Genomic DNA, 24,601 nt, shown 5'->3' on the forward strand with positions numbered 1-24,601 from the left:
TTATAGAACGAGCAGAAATGCAAGAGTAAATATGAAGTGAAGAAACACAAATAGTAACCGAGAAAGGAAAGGTAAAGATGTGCGGGTAAATACGAAGACTGTTATATAATAAAGAATAATAAAATAAAGAACTTAAAAAAAAACACTAAAAACGAATAAATATTGTAGAGGGAAATCCGATTTGGCAGCAATCAATTTACACAAAATTTAAACTACTAGTTGAAGTTTTGAAGCCATGAAGGAAAAAGCATCACAGAAGAAAAGTTTACTATACACTATTTAAAATAACACTCATAGGAAGGACTAAGAAAAATGGTTGAATTGCTTTCAAAAACATAAACATAGATATATTTACAACAGCGACTAAAACGCTAGGCTAGATCGAAGAAAAATATAAATCGTTGCGAAACAAGGAGAGACTTATAAAGAAGTGATAAGAAGAATCAAGAAACAAATTAAATTGAGAAAAGAGACAGAAAGGGTAGAGGTAATAACAAGAAAAAAGGATGAAAGAGTGCTAATAAAAGCTACGAAAAAAAGAGAAAAGATAACTGGACTATCGTCATACTAAACACAGGAGAAAAGAGAGATAAAAACATAAAACCTGAATCAATAAACCTGAATAAAGTTCCTGGTACAAAAGCAAAAAGAATACAAAATGAATAAAGAATGAAACTCAAGAGAAAGGCATAGAAGAAGGTGAAATTCTAAATGAAGTGAAGGAAATAGACGACCAAAATAGAGATAGGAAAGGAGAAGCATGGAAACAAATCGGGGCAGATGAGGGACCGGGACGCAAAGTGAAACTTAGAGAAAGCGTGGAATAAAAGCTTACTCAAGGATGGAAGCCACAAAAATTTAAAAAAGAAATTTAGTGATACTAAATTTAGAAGAAATGTTGTGGTTGAAGACACTTAAACCAATACAAGAGGAAGCTTACTAGATGAATGAATGACAAAAAACAACTTGCGTTGCTTAATCAATACCTACAATAATATTACCGGATATTCGGCATGCCCTTCGGCCAGATATCCGGTTATCCGGTATATCTATCCGGCCATTATGGCTATAACTTCTGATGCATTTCTGAAGTGATACCCTACATTGCCACATTATTGCGATATTTGAATAAAAATGAAATTAATAAGAAAGCTGATAAGATATGTCAACTTATTTGGATCCAAGATACAAAATGAACTTTTTTGATGCTGATTTAACTCACGAAGCAACTCTAAAAAGAGGATACTTTAATTAATAATTGGTAATATTTCCACAAGGATCCTTCAAGAATTGAATTTTATAACGAATTTTGAAAATTATCGATGAAAATTGCAACATCGAAAATTTTATCACATTTTCAAATATTGTTTTCTCAAAAACTAAAAGTTATTTTTCAAAACGGATTGGTATATTGGAAAGGGGACACTTTTATTAACACTTTAGGAAATTTTCATACTCATATTTCATGAAATGGATTTTATACGGATTTTTAAAACTTAATCGGCGGAAATTGCAAAATTCGAAGAAATTGTCGGTTATTTCGAAAATTTATTTCTCAAGAACTAAAAGTGATGTTTCAAAACGGCTATTTGCATTAAAAAGAGGATACTTTAATTAATAATTAGTGATATTTCCACAAGGATCCTTCAAGAAATCAATTTTATAGCGAATTTTGAAAATTATCGATGAAAATTGCAACATCGAAAATTTTATCAAATCTTCAAATATTGTTTCCTCAAAAACTAAAAGTTATTTTTCAAAACGTGTTGGTTTATTGGAAAGAGGACACTCTTATTGACACTTTGGGAAATTTTCATACTCATATTCCAAGAACTGGATTTTGTACGAATTTTTAAAACTTAATCGGCGAAAATTGCAAAATTCGAAAAAATTTTCGATTATTTCAAAATTTTATTTCTCAAGAACTACAAGTGATTTTTCAAAACGGTTTGTTGCAACAAGAGATTTTATATATCGTATTGATATTGTTACAATGAGGTTGCTAATGACAAACCTAATATAAATAAAGTTGTTTTCAATGAGAAAAGTCCTATTGGGGTTGAAGTTAATTATTATCTGCAGTGTCCAACACCTAAAAGAGATACTAATTCCTGTGAATGGTGGAATATTAAGTAATAGGTTTTTAATATCCGGCCAAAGCTCTCTTGGTGTTGATCTGACAAGATAGGAGCCAGAATATGTAACAAAATTAGTGATAACACCATGTGATAAAGCTTTCAAGAAAACATACTACAGGACGCAGAAGAGACACCCAGTGTGCTGAAGTAGGAGCAAATTTTATAAGTGAAAGAATGCTCAGACGAAAACCCTTTTAGACTTTTGCTACCAGTATCTTTTTTCGTTCTTAGAACATTTATCACCAATTACATAACCCACTACCATCCCACGACTAAATCAATAATAACCCGATCGTTTTACCACCTCCAAGTTTTGAAACATCGTTTATATTACAACAATTAACGTTATATTCTATTTTTATTTAATCTAGACTTGGAGCTCTTTTTCTTCCCAGACCTTCCATCATAAGTCATGATTCCTACCATTTCAGATTTTATATACATATATTTATTTATTGTTCTTACATTAGAGGCAGTTTGTGTTGTCTTTGGGCAATACTCAACAGTTTCTGCGTTGATGATGGTGCTGACATCTCTATATGTTTTATATTCGTTAATAATTGTTCTGTTACTTGATATGACGTTAATTTTTATCTTCTTACTTTATTGATAAGTTTACTTTAGATAAATCATTACATTATTAAATAGCGTTTTGATTAAATCTCTCTGTCTTTTTCTCGGTTGAAACTATAGTATATTGTCACGTTGTAGATTATATTTTACATGTGCTGGGGATTAGGTCTTTTCAGAGATCATTAACTTTGATCCGCTAGTTTATTTTGCAGTTTCAGTCGTGTATGAAGGCAATCATGAAGCGAAATTCTCGTTAACGTTTGTTTCAACCCGTTAAGAAACACCCGTAATAACGATGTTAAACTTGTCCAACTTGTCTCCATGACGAAACCAACAATAACTGGGAAAACTTGAAACCTCAGAAATCTGTTGCATGTCTTCATCAACGATGTTCGAAACCGGTATAATTATTTCCAGTCTAATTTGTTGTATTTTATTTTTGTTGCAGCCATGAAAGGCGAAATAATTGGATACGCACACAAAGATATATATTTCCTCGAGACAAATACAAAATCGGAGGTAAGTTTTTTATATTCTCATTTTTAAAAGTATTTTGTGAATATTTTGATATTTATGTAAATCCAAGTTATTAAATTAAATTAACATTTTTAACTACTTTAATCTCTTTAAAACCTTATTAAAATCTACACGCAGAGTGAGTTGGAAAATTTAATAACTCGGTGTAAATAAATCCCCGAAAAGAAAAAAAAATCCGCTTTAATATTCACGAAGCAAACGACTTTAATAATGAAGGATATAATGGAATATTTACTCGTTTTGCCGTCGTACATCCTCGAAGGCAGAACATCCTAAGCTTACCGCCGATCCCAAAACCTAAAGTTGTTTCATTCAGGAAATGGGTGAAGTTCGCTAACAAACATTACTATTAGCGAGCTTGGTAAAGTTAGAAATTCACTTCAAGATGGCACTGTATTCGCCAAAAACAAAAAGCGGACTTAGGTGTATTCATAATGAAACAGAAAGTTAATTGCAATAGTTGTTAACGAAATTTTAATAAAGTTAAATAATGTAGTTTACTTGATTAAACGGGTTTACATTTTCCAGAGTACGGATCTGGCCAATTTGTTTGCTTCACCAGCGGGAAGGGAGATGGTGAAATATAAACCCAGGGGGAAGTTGAAGCATAAATTGAATCCAGCTATTGAGGTAAGAGATTGAAAAAAAAACATTTTAACATTAGTAGAACCCAAAAAGAATAATACATTATCTATTCCCATAAAGGCTCTTTGAACATTTTAAATCTCCGCAAACGCTAGGTTCAAATTCCTAGTGGCATCATTAGTTCGTTCTTTTCAGGAAAGTATTTGTTCCTTTATGTCCTACATCATCCCATCAATTTAAAAGATTTATACTTTTACAAAGAATGCTACATTAATCTTTTAACATTTTTTGTTATAAATTTATTAAATTTTAAGGTAATTTTAAAAGAGGATATTGTAGAATATTGTATCTATTCGGACGTAAAAGAAACGTTTTGCCCACGGGGAAGTTTCCGTACACTTGCACCATGAATAATTCATGCGGCGACACGTTGAAAGAGGAAATCTAGACCAGAAAATAGCCGCTAAAAGTTCGTGTCGGCCTTTACCGAAGGTCCGCCGGTTTTTCTTCCAATATCTTCAACCCAGAGGGCAGTGCAACCGCCCTGGAGATTACGTACGCTATACATTTTTCATGGCCTTACAAAGGTAAAGATCTCCCGGGCTTTAAAACTGAAATGTTCGGCGACACTTCCGTGTACAAATAACCGTGAAACCCGAAACTAGTTCCTTAAAAAAAATTTAAACCTCCATATAAACGAGAAAATCTATCAAAAATTTTCTATTAATTTTCATTTTAACATTATGGGTATAAAAGATTAGATTAAAACAAAAAAATCTATGGAGAAGTTTCGAGAGAAAATTTCATTTCGTAATCGTAAAAGTTATCTCGAAGTCGTAGGACAAAATATAACCACTAATGAAAGGTAATTTTCTCGAACCTTAATTATCATTACAGACCATAAAGAAGTTCTCATCTCCAGTACCCCCAACTTTAGGCCTCCGTAAACTTCGTATCTCTTCAAATAAAACTTCTTTTAGAGAAATAACGTTGAGTTAAGGAAAATAAGGAACGATAATGATTTTAAACATTATGTAAATCGATGAATATTTTAATGAATTATAATGTAATATTTAACATAAAAATAATGCATAAATGTAGTTTGTAATTTCAACAATGTAATAATTATAGACTTCTAAAGATCAAATAAAGTGCGCAATCTCTAATAACATAATATTGATTATTTGATGTCAAAACTTATGAAACGTTTCCCAGCTGCTTATTGACGTCAGCTATTATCTTGTGAACTTGAATTTAAGTTACGAGATCATTTACTATGTAACCACCGATATTAGCATTTTGTAGATGATTGTAATACTGACAGAATTCCTCTATGCCATTAATTTCCACTGACATAATCTTTGCTTAACCCATATCTTTGTATGAATACACCCCGAAGAATCCCTAAAAATATTTATGTCGAACTAACGCATAATCTACGTGCTCTGTTATGAAACATTACTATTTTACATGTTTATCTTAAAGACAAAGTTATATTCATCAAAAACTTTGAACTTGAAATATATAATGAGAAATATAAAACGTTTATGAGAAAACATGAAGATTAAGAATAATAATGGAAGACGAATGCTGGACTTTTATCTTCGGAATAATCTAATGATAACAAATACATTTTAGCCACCCAGAGAAATTCATAAATTTACAAAGGAAGTACAAAACAGAAACGAAAAATCAATAATCGATTACATACTAATAGAAAGCAAACACAAGCAGGATATAAAAGATGTAAGAGTAAGAAGAGGACCAGAAATTGGTAGTGAGAGAGAACAATGCAAACAACAAAATCACATACAGAAAAAAAAAACGGTAAATCATAAGTACTTTTATTGCTACACCAGTAAATTAACATTACTATACAAGGCTTTTTCTTATTCTAAATAAATGTCACATTACATAACTAAAAGGACCTCGTCACTTACAAAATAATAAACATAAGTCAAATTGGATGTTAACATTTAACGTATTTTTAAATCAAGTAGATGTCTTGTGGTAGTTTAATTTTAAGACGACAGTAGATGTTCTTTTTGTTGAGGTTGTATGGCTGTAGTACTTCTGTGTATTGTATGCGTTCGTGAAACCGGGAAGTCATTTTAGATATAAAGGCTGTCATACTATCAATTTTTAATTCGTTGTGTAGTTGATCATTAGAGATATACCACTCGGAATCTACTGCTATGCGTAGTATTTTGTTTTGTAAAACCTGCGCCTTATTAAGATTTGATTTAGCCGAGTTTCCCCAGACAACGCAGGCACAGGTGATGAGTGGTCGAATGAGTGTTTTATAAATTAGAATAGTGTTTTCGCATTTAAGTCTTGTTCTCCTGTTTATCAAGGGATACAGTTGTCTCAACTTTCCGTAACCTTGATTAACTTTTTGGTGTCAAGGAATATGCCAAGATATGTAACCGGTTCGTCCGAGTCGTTCCATCTAATAGTTTCTCCGTTAATTGTTAATACAAATCATACGATCAAAACGTATAAATTGAGAGATAGAGAAACAGCAGAGAAATTGGGGCGAGAAATGAATAGGAAAGTGGAAAACTAGGATTCGTATGGAAAGTGAAAACATAGAAGGTAACAAGAAATGCTTAAAAGATTTGAAAAAGATAAAATGTACGAAGTAATAAAGATAAAAAGTTTTGAAAATGGAAAATGAAACTTCTTACTTGCTTTTTTTATAATTTATTTTAACGGTACCAGTTTCGGGAAAAACTCAGTTTCCCATCATCAGCCGAAGCTATATATACAGGCTGTCCCGAAACTCAACGTCAAGCGGGCACTGGGTGAGAGGCCAACCCATACCTGTTCTGGTAAAATTGAGAAAAAAATTCCATGTTTCTTAGTTAAGTAGTAATAGATATATTTTTGAAAAACGTTAAAAATCGGTCCTGTACATCATATCTTTAGGTACTACGTTCAGAAATGTTCGTAATTTAATAGTGATTTTTTTAATAATGCATTCCTGATGAACCATGCTACTGTAGAAGTCACAGATCAAACAACAAAAATCGTTAGTTTTGCAAAAAAATATATTAATTTGATTGAGTTAAGGTTGAAAGAATTTATGTCTATCAAGTTTGACACATGATTTCTAAAAAAAGGAGTAGTACAACACCCTTGGCAAGTAATTTTAAAAGATGACCTGTTTAGTCAAGTTTCGAAAATGGTATAAACTTGCCATTTTTCTTATCATAAAGAATATTATTGCCTGTTTTTCTGAAAACATAAGAAATAATTTGATATCAGAAACATTTACAATAAAAATAGGATTACAACAATTAGGATGAATCTCAACCCGTTGCTGTTTATCATATTTATGGACGATGTCATTAAGAAATATAAACCGCTAGCAAAGAAACTAGCAGGTACCTCAAGAAGTATTTGTAGACGACATTGTGGTATTTGCCGGAAATATGAAGGACCTACACATAAAAATTGAGTGACAGGAGATAGAACAAGTGGATTATTTTTAATACCTGGGAGAGATTTGTCATTTAAGTCACAATTCTGCAACTCCAAAAATATAAAGGATGTGACAATAATTTGATAGAAATGAATCACCAACTGATAACGATTTAAGAAAATTTGTAAAGTTCTTTCAGCAGGACATTTTGTTCCATTAGCAACAACGTGAAAAATATTGTTCCAGGGATAGGATCAGGTTACAATAAACCGGCAATTTTCTTAATTCACCAATATTACGCTTTATATTAAAGCTTCCTCAGGGTGAAATTTCAACTAAATACAACATCAAATTAGATTCAATCAAAATATAACTAAAAACTTACATTGCGATGAAACAAAACAAAAGCACAAAAAAAGTCACGCGAAACAGTCGACAAAAAAGTTTTATCGACTACCATGTTAATAGGCAATAGACAAGTTTTTTATCATCGTTCCGCTCGTTCAATGGAAAATATTATTCCTGTACCTGAAAGTGTATGTCAAAAAGACCTCAATAACATCAACCTGATATCGTTTACATACAAGAATAAATATCAGCGATCAAACTGTGCAAAAAATTTTATAGGAACACCTATAATGTCCAATTCAATACAATTACGTAATTAACTAACGTGTAACAATTTGCACTGTAGTTTGCTTTTATCCGTTTTGTCAGTTCACCAATTCAAAAGGTTTAATCTTTTTTAGTTATCTAATTCAGCCTACATTGTATGCAATGACTGAATGTCCCCGACGTTGATCACTTTCCTAATGGTATATTTAACAATAAAACGTTGAATAGTGCTCATCTTGAAATCTCCGTAGTGGTCACTATTACAAATATACCAAAAATTACACTATTTCCCACTACTTTGTTTTGCAGAGACGGAGTGGAGTTTTGTCTAATCAGGTAATGTACTGGCTGATGATAAAATAAAATCAGTAAAATCAAGATATTTGGCTGTATTGGCATATGGAACTATAGATCCATTTATGAATATGTAGATATGGTCCGCTCTTCTGCTATTAAAGTCAATGTGAGTTAACTTCGAAACGTTAAACTCTATTTTCCATTTTTTCGTCCATGTTTGCTTTTCTTATTACGAAAATGAAGTGTTATTGGCGAAATTAGTAACAGTTATATTAGCATTTAATTTCTATCAAATAAGGTGTGCCATAGATTCTAGAACACTCTAGTTCTGGATCTCTAGCCTTGTGGTACTGTACCACCAATTTGTTTAAGATTAGAATAGGCACCTTGCTTTATTGTATAGTACCTCTATGTAGAATAATCATCAGAAACACTGAATATTCTATGAAATCTCCAGATCTGCTCCACAGTTGAGTGTTTATTTCTGAAGCTCATCTGATAATCTGAGATCAGTTCTTTCTTTCCATGATAAGTTGTATTCTCTTTAGGAGTAAAACCTCAAAAAGGTTTACTTGACTGATAGTTATGATATATGTAGATTTATGTAATGGTTTATCTGAGTTTAAGATCATTCTTATTTCTGCAACTTTGAATAATTTCAAAATAATAACATCAAAAAGGTACTCTTATTTCAAAGTTTAACACCATACCGTTTTTAATAAAAAGAAAATTTTATGATTAACCATTTTTTAGTGGGGAATTTATTTGTTGAACACCATTTAAACATTTCTTTTTAAAAACGATTTAATTTTGGAATATGAAAATATCAATTTTCCTATGTAGAAATATTCGAGGAATCCAAATTTATATTCGAAATGAAAATTAAAGCAGTGGCGTAGTAGTTATTGGGGTTGGAATAATCAATGTGTAATTCTTTCGCGATTTTCTGAATTATGCATTTTTATCGCTCTTAATTTGTGTTCTACTGATTCAATCGTTGGTTGGAGTACAAATTTGGATTTCTCAGAGTATTTTGCATCAAATAAAGTACTCTTATTTCAAAGCTTAACACCAAACCGTTTTTAAGAAAAAGAAGGTTTTGTGGTTACCCCATTTTTAGTTGAGAAATTATTTGTTTAATATAACTTAAATATATTCTTTTTAAAAGGATTTAATTTTGGAATATGAAAATATCAATTTTCCTATGTAGAAATGTTCGAAGAATCCAAATTTATATTCGAAATGAAAGTTAAAGCAGTGGCGTCGAAGCTATAGGGGTTGAAATAATCAATGTGCAATTCTTTCGCGATTTCCTCAATTATACATTTCCATCCCTCTTAATTTGTGTTCTACTGATTCAATCGTAGGTTGGAGTACAAATTTGGATTCCTCGGAGTATTTTACATCAAAACGGTACTCTTATTTCAAAGCTTAACACCAAACAGTTTTTAATAAAAAGAAAATTTTGTGATTAACCATTTTTTAGTTGAGAAATTATTTCTTTAACACCATTTAAACATTTCTTTTTAAAAACGATTGATTTTGGAATATGAAAATATCAATTTTCCTATGTAGAAATATTCGAGGAATCCAAATTTATATTCGAAATGAAAATTAAAGCAGTGGCGTAGTAGTTATTGGGGTTGGAATAATCAATGTGTAATTCTTTCGCGATTTCCTCAATTATGCATTTTTATCACTCTTAATTTGTATTTTACTGATTCAATCGTTGATTGGAGTACAAATTTGGATTTCTCAGAGTATTTTGCATCAAATAAAGTACTCTTATTTCAAAGCTTAACACCAAACGGTTTTTAATAAAAAGAAAATTTTGTGTATAACCACTTTTTAATTGAGAAATTATTTGTTAAACACCATTTCACATTTCTTTTTAAAAACGATTTAATTTTTAAATATGAAAATATCACTTTTCCTATGTAGAAATGTTCAAGGAAACCAAATTTATATTCGAAATGAAAATTAAAGCAGTGGCGTCGAAGCTATAGGGGTTGAAGTAATCAATGTGCAATTCTTTCGCGATTTCCTCAATTATACATTTCCATCCCTCTTAATTTGTGTTCTACTCATTCAATCGTAGGTTGGAGTACAAATTTGGATTCCTCGAAGTATTTTACATCAAAACGGTACTCTTATTTCAAAGCTTAAAACAAAACCTTTTTTAAGAAAAAGAAGGTTTTGTGGTTACCCCTTTTTTAGTTGAAAAATTATTTGTTTAATATAACTTAAATATATTCTTTTTAAAACGTTTTAATTTGGGAATATGAGAATAACAATTTTCCTATGTGGAAATGTTCGAGGAATCCAAATTTATATTCGAAATGAAAATTAAAGCAGTGGCGTAGTAGTTATTGGGGTGGGAATAATCAATGTGCAATTCTTTCGCGATTTCCTCAATTATGCATTTTTATCCCTCTTAATTTGTGTTCTACTGATTCAATCGTAGGTTGGAGCACAAATTTGGATTCTTCAGAGTATTCTACATCAAAAAGGTGCTCTTATTTCAATGCTTAAAACCAAACCATTTTCAAGAAAAATAAAATTTAATGTTTTTGCCTACTTATTTGATCAACTACATTTTATGAATGAATTATGTAAATTGTATGAATTTTAAAATGAGATAAATTAATTTCCATTTATTCTGCCGATTTAGAATGCGGTACATAAACTGATAAAATAACAAGGAAATATCTGGCTTTGATGTTTATCTCTGTCAACCTCTCTACTTTCCTGTTTACCCTGCCTTTGGCGTTTTGATAAGCCCACAAAGGAAGTAAACGCTCCAATCTCATTAAACACATGTCTCTTTGTCCACAAAAGTGAATGTTTACATCCCAAAGGACGAAAGACGTCGACGAAAACAAAAAAATTAAAACAACGCATCGAACAAAGTAAATATTTTCAATGTTTTCCTGAACAGGAAAAGCTCGCACATGCAATTTCCATCGAATTTATTTGCAAATCTCGGAGTCTACTTCCTCCGGCAGACGAGCGCCTAAATTGACTGGAACGGGACGGGTGGATTGAAGGATAAGTGTGTTTTCCAGAACGGAAGTAAACAATTTTCCGGAAATAAGCCCTTAAGCCCGCCCTCTCGGAAAACTTTCCAATACGAACTCGACTCTTCCGGCAATGAGGGACTGCGTCGACGACACCACTTCGTCACCTATTTTACGAACAAATATCGAATCAGCATTCGGTTTTAGCTTTCTGATTTCAGGGCGGGTTTGATGCGCTGGGAAAGTTATTCGGTCGACTTCCTAATTGACATGTGACCACAACGCCATCTGCCTACGGCAGTTCGGTGCAAATGTTTACCGATAGAGATGGATTTTGCAAGTCAATATTTAACGTGGCATCGAGTGGACACCTAATATGATTTTATAAGTGGACTTACTTTTAAGTTTTGCATAATTTATGTATGTTGGATTAAATTATTTTGTTAAAAAAGTTTGTTAGCAAAAAATAGTTTTAAACTTCCCTTAAAAAAAAGGGAAATGTGAAAACGTATAATATAAATTTTAACTGACTTTTGGGACTAACCGGGTTAATTAGTGCGAAAATTGTTCCACCGTTCCCTGTTTAAAAATTTTTAAACCCTCCGTTTCCCCCATGGGATAAAAACATTTCAAACAATTTCATCGTTCCCCTTTTTACCTAACACACCTCGTTTCGTTATCATTTTCAGACAGAGCTATGTGTGGATTTTGTTAGCACATTCTAGCTTCCTGAAAATTATAATTCCCCTGTAATCCGTATTCCGATATTGTCGGCTAATAGGGCGTCGGGCAGATGCTCATGGCAAATATGGTAACAGCCAACGGGGTTAAGGTTCATTGTAGCTTAGCGTAATCTGTTCCCGCTTAACGGTGACATTAGTTTGGGATTAGTTTATTGTTCATGACGGTTTTCTCTCCCATTACTAACTAGAGGCTACGTCTGCGCGCGACATAATTATCTTTGCTTTATTAGCGAACCGGAAATCGCGATAATTCGGTTCACAGATAATTGTATTTGAAACTACACGAGAGGATGATAGGTTGACTATTAGTGCATTTAATATCATCAACTACATAGGTAACTTTGCTTCTATTGATAATTATAGTACGCGTTCATCATGTTGTAATTGAGTAAAACTTGACTATGAACTTTGAATATTGTCTTTTACGAAAATGGATTAAAAACTTTGGGCTTACTTTTAAAGTAAAATTATTAATGTTTCTTAATTAAATCGATTATTTCTATTTTCGTTTCATTGGGAAGTAATTGAGATATCGAAATGATATAAGAACCATTTTAAATCAAATTTGATGAAGATGAGATTCCCTACGTATAGTTTAAACCTGCTGAATTTAAATAAAATTACTCATAGATATTGCAAAAGAATAATTTCGAGGGCCACAAATAATCCCACATACAAAATACGAATAATAACGAACCCGATTTAAGACCATTTCTGGTATCATTTAATAAATACTATGAATGTTCATACTGCATTGATAAATACACAGGAAAAGCCAATACACAAAATACTTAGAAAAGTGCAAGTCAAAGTTGCCAAGAAGGATATGTTGCTTTGTCACCCAAGTGCAAAAACAGGTTCAAAGCACCTATTCAAGTTCCTAATGTGAGAATAAGGCCAGCTACCAAACAAAAAATCTGATCAAATTAATACTAGAATCACCAATCACGATCATATTATTGATACCTATCTAGTCAAAATAAATTCCCCTAAACCTCATGATTCCCAAGAGCAATAGTCAAGAGTAATAGTGAAGAGCTCATAGATTCTCTAAAGCATAGATTCATAGAACTCCATCAAATCGACACAATTGTTTCATTTTCCGGAGTTACCCCTAATGAATCGATCCACGGAATTTAAGTCCCAATTTCACAAAAGCAGCAATGACTAGCTTAAAAGTAGTGCAAAAGCAATATTATGATATTGCAAAAGTATTGTGTACAGCCTAATAAGACAAATGAGGACCAATGAATCACAAAGAGACAACAACGTCAACACACACCAAAACAATTTTCATAAAAGAATTACAAATTTGATAAATATAAAATTTAACCAACAAGAGATAAAAATACTTAATAAAGGATCAAAATATGCGTTACCAACGAAACTTAACCTAAGAAGAATAACCATAGAGTTAGAAGCAATGACAAAGAACATACCTAATAGAGACGATTTACAAAAAGAACTCCAACAAGCATTAATAAGAGACTATTCAAAAAGAATAATGGGAGGGAGAGAGAAAATAAAAGAGAAGAGAATTAGAGAAGAATGGAAAAAGAAAATCAAGAAATGAAATATCACGATTGCAAAACCAGATAAAAATGCAGGTTTGGTAATAATGCATAAACAAAACTATATTGAGAAAACCAAAACTATTCTGAATGACTACAATTTCATAATTACTTCAAAGAATAATGAAAAATCAAAATTAACCTCTTACTTGCTTTTTATTATATGCTTCGATACTAGTTTCGAGGTATTACCTCATCTTCAGTCGAAAACTACAAGAATTACACTGTTGGAAATAATTCACGAGCACACCCTGTATAATCTGAACACGTTTGTCCAGCGCAATAAAATTTGGTATGGAAGTAGTATTAAAGTAGTGTAACTTACTCTTACATGGAGAGCGGTACAACTCTGCTGGGAGGAGAAACATCAATAGCGACAGTATCCCCCGTGAGCTTCGCGTACCATCGCTACACGACGTGGCATGGAGTCTATAAGTCGCTGTATTGTAGCAAGAGGGATGGCCAACCATGCCACCTCAACTCGCCTCCATAGCTCCTCAACGTTAGCCGAGGAAGCTGGATAACGTAGAAGTCTCCGACTAGTCATTTCCCAAACATGTTTGATCGGATTCAGATGCGGAAACCTAGCTAGCCATGGAAGCATTCGTATACGGTGCTCTTCCATAAAGGTCTGTACAACACGCCCGATGTGCTGTCGTACGTTGTCGTGCTTGTATAGCAGACCTGGAAGCCGCCGAACGTAGGGAAGCACAACGGACCGTAGCACCTCATCTACGTATCGTTGATCCGTCATGGTCTGCTATACACGCAGCAGACGTGTACGTCCACCATGTGTAATAGCACCCCAAACCATAATGCTCGGTTGTCGGTGGATAGGGCATTCTTGCACGCACTGCTCGAGTAGACGATTACCACGTCTCCGACGAACTAAAATTCGCGCATCACCGGCGCTCAATTCGAATCTTGATTCGTCGGAAAACAAAATGTCCCTCTACTCGGCAACCTACTAATGTCTAGCGTCGACCCACTTGTGACGTATGCTGCGGTGCTCGGGTGTTACTGGAATCCGCTGTATCGCACGACGCGCGCGCAGTCCACTATCTACCAAACGCCGCCATACAGTTCGCGTAGTGAGTGCACCTTCCCCTGCCGGTGGCCAAACAGCTCCAAGTTGCCTTGAGGAGGACGCACACGACGCTAAAGCGCTGAGCACAAGAGTGCGATCCTCGTGTGCTGGGGTGTGTTCTACCTCAGACCATTCTCGCCATGCCCGTTGCACTGCCGATAACGACCGGTCGAGACGACGCGCAATTTCACGGAACGATACACCCTCAATGTGCATACCCTCAAACATTCCTCGCTTAAATAACGCGATCGCCCAACCATTGCGCACAGAGTACGATAACAATGTGGTCCCTCACACCACACTAAAAACGACCGGTATTTTCCATCCACTTCGGTCTCCATAGCGACGTAATGTTCCACTTGGAAGAGCGGCTCACAATCAGTCAACAATGCCGCGACGGAACAACTCGAAACTCGATGAATAAACTCGTCTACAGTAAACCTTTGTGCTCCGCAAATATCATGGATTTATCTTCACACGTTCAGATTATATAGGGTGTACTCGTGAATTATGTCCAACAGTGTATTATAATTAGGAAAAATTAATTATGTTAAAATAAAAATAAAAAACTTACAGTCAAAAATGAAGTTCACAATTGAGAAAAACATTACCAAAGATACTATCAAAAATTTTTAAAACACGGGCACGGGAAGTGACGTGGTTGTAGGTTATGGGTTTATAAATTTTATTAATTTTATTGTTAGTATGAAGGGGGTCTGTTGTTGAATTCTGTAAAAGAGTTTATCAATAATATGTTTAGGGAAATTATTATTTTATGCCAAAGTGTATATGTAGTTAATTTCATTAATTTGAGAAAGGGGATAACTAAGTGCTCTATTAAAGAGAAAACGAAAATTAGCGAGTTTGTGGTTTAAAGGGTGTTCAGAATCAAAAGGTATAGTAGTAGGTATGGCTGAAGGCTTTCTATAAACATTTAAATCAATAAGGTTGTTGTTATTCCTATTTAGATTTAAATCTAAAAAGTTTAGCTGTTTATCTTTCTCTATTTCAAGAGTAAAATTCAAGTTTTTGTGCAAATCATTAAGATATTCGTGAAAACATACCAATTCCTCATCACTTCCCGTCCACAAACAAAAAATATCGTCAACATAACGTAGCCATTTGGTAACTCTCCCAAAATAAGAGTTAACACTGTTTAAAATGAAATTATTTTCAATGTGGTTCAGAAAAATGTCAGCCAGAAGTCCCGATAATGGCATTCCCATAGGAAGCCCATCGGCAACAAAAAAGAAATCATAACTATATGCCTTAGAATTATCTTAAGATGTTCGATGGTAGTATTTTTATTCTTGAAAAAGGATTTAAAAAGTTTAGAAGTTATATCCAAAGTGAAATCAATAGGGACATTAGAATAAAGATTAGTCACATCAAATTATATCATGAGATTATTAACATCTTTGATAGAATCAATAAATTGAATGGAGTTACGTACAGTAAAATTAGGAATGAAATTAATATTTTAAAAAATTTTTAACATGAAATTAGCGAGTTTCTGAGTGGGGGAGTTACCAAAAGCAGTTATAGGCCTGATGGGCATGTCAGTTTTATGCAATTTAGGGAGTGAATAAAGTTTAGGAATATTAGAATTCACGTGTAAAAACAATGAGGTGGAAAAATACTTATTTTTAGAATTATTAAGGTGTGGAGTATATTCGATTAGAGTATCTTTATAGTGGTTCATTACTTCTTTACTTTTTCTAATTATTTTATCTACAGGATTGGTTTTCAATTTGGTATAATTATTGTTATTTAAAAATTCATAAGTTTTTTGAATATAAACATCTCTGTCAAGGATCACAAAACCTGCACCCTTATCGGCTTTGACAAAAATAGCATTATTATCTTTAAGTTTTTCTTTAATAGATTTAATTAATTTCCATTTATCAAAATGATCATTTTTATATTTATTTGAATTTATAACATTATTGTTTTTATTTAAGAAATGCATTAATTCGGGTTTTATTTCGTTATAATTAGGGTGGTTTTTAATAATTATGTCAAAGTCGATAGAGACCTCGGAAACATTAATTTTAGGGGGAAGAGCAAATTTGTGACCTCTTTCTAAAAAGGAAGTTTCTTCACATTAACGTTTTTTAAATTATTTTGTTTAAAATTTGTTACAACATCTTCTTTTCTTTCTCTCTTCTTAAGACTTTCAAACTTCATGTTTTTCTTCCTCCTGTCCTCGCATCCATAAATGATCGCTTCATTCTTCGCCCTTACTATTATCTCATCAAGCTCAAGGAAATGGTAGAATACCCGAAGTTCCCGTTGCATTAAGGCAAGTTTCTTGTATGTGGTGTCGAAAGTGATAAAGTACTTCAAACTACTTCAAAGAACCCTGCAACACCTTTCACAAACAAGTCAAAAATGTAATAAAGGAGACCGAAGATGGACTGATAGCAGATATTTTTCTTGACAATATTGAGAACGAAATGATCATTAACAACAAAAATCCTTATAGAAACAACATAATTTTATGGCAAAGGTATGTAGACGATGTTATTGTTATCTTAAATACAAGAGACCACAACATAATCAAGAATCTACACTCATATATTAACACACTACACAAATACATTAAATTCACGTTGGAGGTAGAACATAATAATAAAATAAACTTTTTAGACATGACAATAAAAGAGATCATCGATGAACTTCAATTTGAAATTATAGAGAACAGACGCAAACAGACACAGTAATACTGCAAGATTTACATCATGATTACACACACAAATTAGCAGCTTGTAGAGCATACATAAACAGAACTCTAGATATAAAACTAAAAGAAAACGAGACAGAGAAGGAATCAACAATAACGAAACAAATATGTAGAAATAATGATTATAAACCAGAGTTCACCTCTAAAAGCAACAACACAATTAATGAAATAATAATGAACAATAAGGACAAAATTAACAAACTCGTCAACAATGGAGTCTACAGATTAGTATGTGATACATGCCAAGCAACATACATAGGTGAAACAGGTATGTCTCTAAAAACAAGAATAGGAGAACATAAAAACCAAAATAAATTGAACTTCGGAAGACACCTAATTTTCAATAACGACCATCAATTCAACGAAAATAAAAATTCTTTCATCATACACTACAGGAACAAAGGCAACCTAATGGAAACTCTTGAAAACTATGAAATCAATAAGTTCAAATTTAACAATCCAGATAAGATATGTCTTAATGATCGGATTACAACAACCACAAAGCCACTATACACATATTTACGAACCCCCTACAACCCTCCTCGAAAACCACCAGAAGAACGAGGATTGAAATCACGGTTGCAGCTTGAAAATCGCAACAATCTGGGTTCCTTGGCAACCAACATCCCTTTCCTTTCAATTTCTTACATCTGATATAATTCCTTTTCAATTCTAAAATATTTACATAAATTGCCTTACCATTCCACAATTATAATAATAATTTAAATTTAAAATATACAGCTAACTTCACAGATTTTCAAAATAACCTTCAATATAAAAATAATAATCAACGTGGTGGCCAATCTTAATAAACAGAAAGAACAAAAAAAAGGACATAAAAGAACAAGAAGGAAATTGAAAAGTATAATGCAGAAAATAGCTTTAACTACTTTAGCTCAAAACTACGTGTTATCTTATATGTAGTAAAGTAAATAATAATTCATCTCAACACACATAATATAATTGCTTTATTTGAATTAAATTAAAAGCATTATATGAACATTAAAGCATTGCCGCCGTCTATTATTAATAGCCTTATCAAAGAAAAAAGAAGATTATAGCGCAACTTTATAGTGTTAGAGATCCCTGTGCTGAAGAGAAGGTTTAACGAGGTTAATAAAAAATTTTAAAGTTAGTACTGTAATACAGAAGGGAAAAGTGCAAGAAAACCTGCGACAACATCAACCAAAATAAAGGGAAAGATTTCTATCAAAAAGTTCGCAAATTCTCCAAATACTAAAAATCGCAAAAAACACAAGAACTTATTGATTCCAGTGATAGAGTGATAGTTGTAGGCATTATAATCCTGGTGAAAAAAATTGTTAATTTGCATGTTGACTATCTTGAAAATATAATATCAGTTCACTGAAGATGCTTTATTCTGCGCCAACAACAAAAGAACTATAAACGACTGGTATGAATCTGCTTTTTCTTCAATTTAGGACGCTTTTATATAAGAAGATAACTGTTTCGCCCTTTTAAACCAAGGAACGAATACAGTCCTCAGACATGATAATATCTCAAGAAAAAGAAGAAGTCTGGATCTAGATATCCAGTCTTACACCATAAAAAAATTAAATTTTTCTCTGACAAGCCAACAGCTCCAACAAAATTGAAACACTTCATTATGCGAGCCAGCAAACTACCGCCCCATTTCACTGTTGCTAGTAATAAGAAAATTCCTTGAATCATACCTTAAGAACAGGCTGCTGACTAATCTGATAACATCAATTCGGTTTTCTACCGGAAAGATCTACATTCCTTCATTTATTCTTCAATCCGATGTGGCACAAAGGCTTTCTATATAAGCTAAAAATGCTGAAACTACAATACGCCCTAAAATAGGGACCTACCACAAGGATCTTCAATGTCACCTTCTATATACAATATCTTTCGTCAGGATATATACAACGATAACCCAGATGTATTCAACCTGGACAAATATTGATATGCTTGATATATGATACAACCCTGGTCTTGCATGGTCTGGACATCTATACTTCAATGTATTCAACCTGGGGACATATTGATATGCTTGATATATGATACAACTTTGGTCTCGCATGGTCCGGACATTTATACTTCAGTTCGAAAATACCAGTCGCTTATTGATCCCGCGGAAATCTGGTTTTATAAATAGCGTATACAAGTCAAGCCATCGAAAGCTCAGTTTTTTGTTCCTTTCATCTCAATTTATTACTCCTTCTCCAGAAATAACAATCTAATCATTCACCATTTCTCCCACATCAACCTGCAAATATGTTTACCCTTAAATTTTCTGATCGCGCCATCAAAGTAAAGATGAAAGTCAAGAACCGCGCAAAGCACTTTCAATCCCTAATATTCAGACGTTGCGGATTATCAACTGAATTCACTACACACATTTATAACGTGATATGCAGACCAATTATTGTATACGCATCGATTGTACTTCAAGACGCGCCCATAGGATTTAAGTACTACCTATAAGTTACAGAAAGTTGCATCTTCATAAGCCATTATTTAATCATAGTAACGAACTCCTTTATATCATTACTAAAATTACCCCTATCCATTCCCACTTACAAGCTTTATCCACCCCTAGTTTCCACAAATTTTCCATTAAACCTCTTGAAACATTTGTTATCACTCCTGAATCACCGTCATTCCTACAGTAACCATTTAACAATCTACCAGAGATTTCCTAATATTTCCAAATAGAAAGACCAAAGTCGATAGCCGTATTTTTGGACATGTTGCTATTCTATCATATATACTCATTGTATTTTATGTTTTTATAAGATTGTTTGTTACATCTCTCGATTATTTCGATTTTCTTTTCCTTGGGATGTAATTAACATTTCGAAATTGAAATAAAAAGCAAATTTAATGAAGAAGTGTTTTTTTATGATTTTTTTAAGTGAAATCTATCTTCAAACTACCATAAAGTTTTATCTCCCATTCTTCAATCGGATTTTCCCGACTCAATTTTCGGTCAGAAGAGCTTATTTCGTTTTATCGACTATACCCACACACATACGTAAAACCGGGAGGCGGTCGAGGCCGAACGAAGTGAAAAATGGCTAGATAACGATAAACGCCGTCCCTTTTTCCTTTCGCGCCGACATCCATTTTCCTGGTCTCCTCGTCCCTGGGAGTCCCAATTTCCCATGTATGGGACCATTTCCCTGGGTTAAATTGTCCATCTCGGTTTCTGCCGCACATTTACATATTTGGACGATTCGCCAGTGAGTTTCCATAAAACCATTATTTGACCGATATATTTTAGTGAAATAAGTTTTTTAAATCCGTATAAAGTTGACTTATATTTCATATGTTACACTTGTTTTGCAGTTCTTCATACACAACAAAACGAAAAAGACTGCGACGCCAGATGACGGCAGATCGAACTTGGAGTTGAGCAAATGCGTTTCTAACCAGAACCTGACGTCGACATCCACCGTCACAACTTGCCCCGAAAGTAGCGGTAATCCATCCGGAAGTGGTAGCAGATGTAGCAGCGACATCTGCAGCTCTATACACCCGGAAAATGGGCAAAGAAGTCGACGAAACAGTATAGATCTATACGAAGAAGCTGCTTCGATTTTGGGACTTACTTGTTCTCAAACCGATAATTGCAAATGTATAGAATGTCAGGTTAGTAATCAAATTTTTTTTTCGCATCAAATCAAGTTCTTAATTTGCATTAATCAGGAAGAGAAGGACCTTTAGTCTGAAGGCGATGTTTACGCTGTACCGTCGTCAGAATCGGCGTCCTCTGGAATGTCGTTTATGTCTACATTTTAATTACGTGAAGCGTCGCCGTCGCGACGACGAGGAGGCCAACAGACGCCAGAATGGCTTTCGTCGTCGTTGACTAGATATCCGCTTAATTTATTCCTCTATATTATAGTCCTAAAGCTGTCCTGAAGCTTTATCGCTTTTGTCGAAATTGAGTCGGAACGTTTTTCTCAGCCTCACCGAGTAAATTATTTCGGGTTAATGAGCGAAACGTTCACCATGATGAAGCTACTCATTAAAAGTTTCGTTCATTAAAACATGCAACCTACACAAATTGTTATCAAAAACATCAACATGAAATCAATGAAAAGTCTTTCCAGTTACATATCTTAATTTAAGGTGAAAACTTCGCAACAACGTACTGGTTAAAGAGAAAAATAAGTTTAAAGGAGAAAAGATTCGGCGTTGACGTGTAACTGGAAGGTCTTACAACACGAGTTGGTCTGATATATCCTGAGCGCATCCTGCGAAAGATCTCGGGAGTCCCACGACGACGTCGTCGACGCCCCGGAATGCCTTCCCGTTTAATAACCAGGAATCCTGTTAACTTTTCCAATATCCCGATCCCCGGACAGCAACTCCCCGAGAGGCATCGTTGCATTAAATTTTATCCAGAACGCGTGACAGGCCTTGAGTTGGCTTATGTCTATCTTCGAGGAAGTAAGTTTCCTCTCTCGAAGCTTTCAGCTTTCTCCGTGGTCTCAAGAGTTTACACAAAACTTATTTTAGATATAATTCAAAAAAAGAAAAACACTGTATTATTTTATTTTTTTATTTCAGTGCCATTACTTTGATTTCGAAGAAGATTTAGAATTTTCGAGTGGTGAATACATGGTGGATCATAACTCAACATGTTCCATCCAATAACAAAAACCCGCGCACGAAGAAGGCTGTTATTTTATATACCATACGAAAAAAGAGGATTTTTTAAAATAAAACAAAAAAATATATTGAAAAGAACCATTATAGGCCGATTTTTCGAAACCTGTATAACAAAAAAAAGAGAAATAAAAGGGAATAAAAACCGTTAAAAATTTGCTTTGTTCAATACAAAATAGGAAATCGCTAAATGAAATAAAATTGTTATTTAATTTTTTTTTTTTTGGGATACAGGTAAACATAATGCTAAATAAATTAAATTTGCCGCTAAAGCTGAATGACAAATCGAATGAGAGTAACACAAATAAAACCGAGAGAGGAAATAAATTATTTATATTGTTAAAGTTACCAAGGTTTATTGTGTACGAGAGGAGGAATGTTTGTAATTAATTAAAAATTTATTAAATTAAAATTGTGTGTTTGTATAATTCGAATGTTGATTAAAATCGAATAGAATTAAATTAATGATTTTTGAATATACTTATGTTAACTGTGTAAATATTTACTTGTAAAACTTATATTGTATATGTAATAAAATATTGCATTTAAACAGCGTTTTATTTAAACACTCTTTAAAATCGCATTAAAACTGTTTTATATTAATTTTATTAACAATTTCGTACTTATTACTGAAATCAACATAAATTCCTTTTAGTGTAATTACTTTACATCATTTCGTTCATGATTTCATGACTACACCAAAATTGGCATTTTCTATCCGAATTTACATTTTTTTAATGCAGCTCATAAAAATTTAATAGTTCCAACTAAGTTATTAAGGAAGTTGTGAATTCTTTAATAACAAAAACCAACAATTATGCTCATTTTCCACATGTTGCAAATTAATACATTATAACTTTTTTTTATTGATTTGTTTTTTAATTTAGTATTTTATATTGAAATCTGCATCCCTTGTAGTATAATTATCGAATATTTCAAGAATTCTATTCTATTTTTAAAGTCCATCTCATTCATTAAAAACGTTGTGAATTCTTTTAACTACAAAAACCAACAGTTTTGCTCATTTTCCACATGTTGCTAATTATTACATTATAACTTTTTTATCTCAACTTTTTTAGTAATTTCGTAATTTATATTGAAATCTGCATTCCGTTTAGTACAATTACCGAATATTTCAAGACTTCTATTCTATTTTTAAAGAAGTTATCAATTCTTAATTAAAACTCAATCACAACTTTACTCATTTTTTGGTATTTTTAAATTTACTACTTTTACTACTTTGCTACACTCTCAGGGCGGTATAAGGAAAACGAAGAAAATGTTTTGAGACACTGTAAGGTAATGATTTATAAAAAAAATTTAAGAAGTGACAATGTATAAAATGTTAAACAATGTTTTTCTTTATAAATTCTATTTATATAATATTGTTATTTTGACGAAGTCTGTTTGTATTCTACGGAAAAAAATATAATAAAATTACTAATAACCTTCTCTAACACAAGCTTGGGTTCTACGAGTAAGATTAAAAAAAAATAATAGATATGTTGTCTTTCAATCAAACAGAACTTTTTTACAATAAAAAAAATATACAGGGTGTATCTGAATGACTGCAACAAACTTCAAGGGGTGATTCTTTAGTGAATTTTAAGGGTACTTTGATATATGAACTATGGGCGACTTCGACTCCCCTAAGGAGCTACACCCCTCTAAAAATGGCGGAAAATTTTGGGTACATTTTTTTTTCTCAAAAACCATAAACGCTAGGAAAATGAAATTTGGGGAATATGTTTAACTCATAATAGGGCATGTTTTGACCCTGTTTGTACTTTCAACCTACCCTTCTAAACTACTAAACGTAACGCTTAGTTATGCTAACGTTATGCTTTAGTCAGTGGTTCTTTTTTAATAATGGTATAAGTTAACAGTTGTATTAAATTAGTTTTAAAAGAAAAACGCGAATAAACGCGTGAGGCAATAGAAAATTTATTTTGTAATGCCGGCCTAATAACGGCCTAATTATGCATTCCAAATAGTTTTCTTATATCACTAATAATAAAAAAAAATATAGGGGTGAGCCACTTCTGAGGGATATATTATAATATTATATATTTTATATATATATATATAAAAATACGTTAAATCGATCTGACGTTAATGGTATCGTCTTCAAATCGAAAGATCTCAGAATCCTCAGCCTTTTAATTCCTCTGGATGGCGGTGGATTAAATTTGAGGATGATAATTTGCTCTCAGAGAAAATGGTGGAACAAAAAAAAAAGCCTATATTGAAAAATGAAAATTCTATGCGTTAATATTAAGTTTCAGCAAAAAGAATAATGAATGATTTTATTTAACAAGAATGACAAAAATCTTACCTCAATTTCCACGAGGTTTTACGTCGAATAAATTTTTATTTCGTGATAAAAAAAATTCCGGAAAACTCCGTAAATGATAATTACTATTATCAGAAGAAAATTAATTATTGTGAATTAATCCGCTATCTTGCGTTTTGTCTTCACGACTCAAAATTTATTATAAAATTTTTTAATGATGTCGAAACCAACAAATTATTCTGTCACAATCGATACTATCACGTTGACGAAAAATTCAGAATGAAAGCATATCCGGGTTTTCTTATATACCCTTACTAAC

The 24,601-nt window shown here is 32.8% G+C and overlaps 1 protein-coding gene across 2 annotated transcripts in view; it reads left to right on the forward strand.

The window, feature by feature from the left end:
* Window positions 1-22,539, forward strand: part of LOC111416400 (uncharacterized) — a 168,706-nt gene extending 146,167 nt beyond the window's left edge. For both annotated transcript variants that reach the window (XM_023048405.2, XM_071197358.1), the window contains exons 3-6: window positions 3,160-3,230; window positions 3,777-3,878; window positions 20,664-20,966; window positions 21,891-22,539. In XM_023048405.2, coding sequence (XP_022904173.1) covers window positions 3,162-3,230; window positions 3,777-3,878; window positions 20,664-20,966; window positions 21,891-21,977 — 561 coding nt within the window. In that variant the 5' untranslated portion in view covers window positions 3,160-3,161 and the 3' untranslated portion in view covers window positions 21,978-22,539. The remainder of the gene's footprint in view (window positions 1-3,159; window positions 3,231-3,776; window positions 3,879-20,663; window positions 20,967-21,890) is intronic.
* The last annotated feature ends 2,062 nt before the right edge of the window (window positions 22,540-24,601 follow it).

This window comes from Onthophagus taurus, chromosome 7, assembly GCF_036711975.1.
Source record: "Onthophagus taurus isolate NC chromosome 7, IU_Otau_3.0, whole genome shotgun sequence".
NCBI lineage: Eukaryota > Metazoa > Arthropoda > Insecta > Coleoptera > Scarabaeidae > Onthophagus > Onthophagus taurus.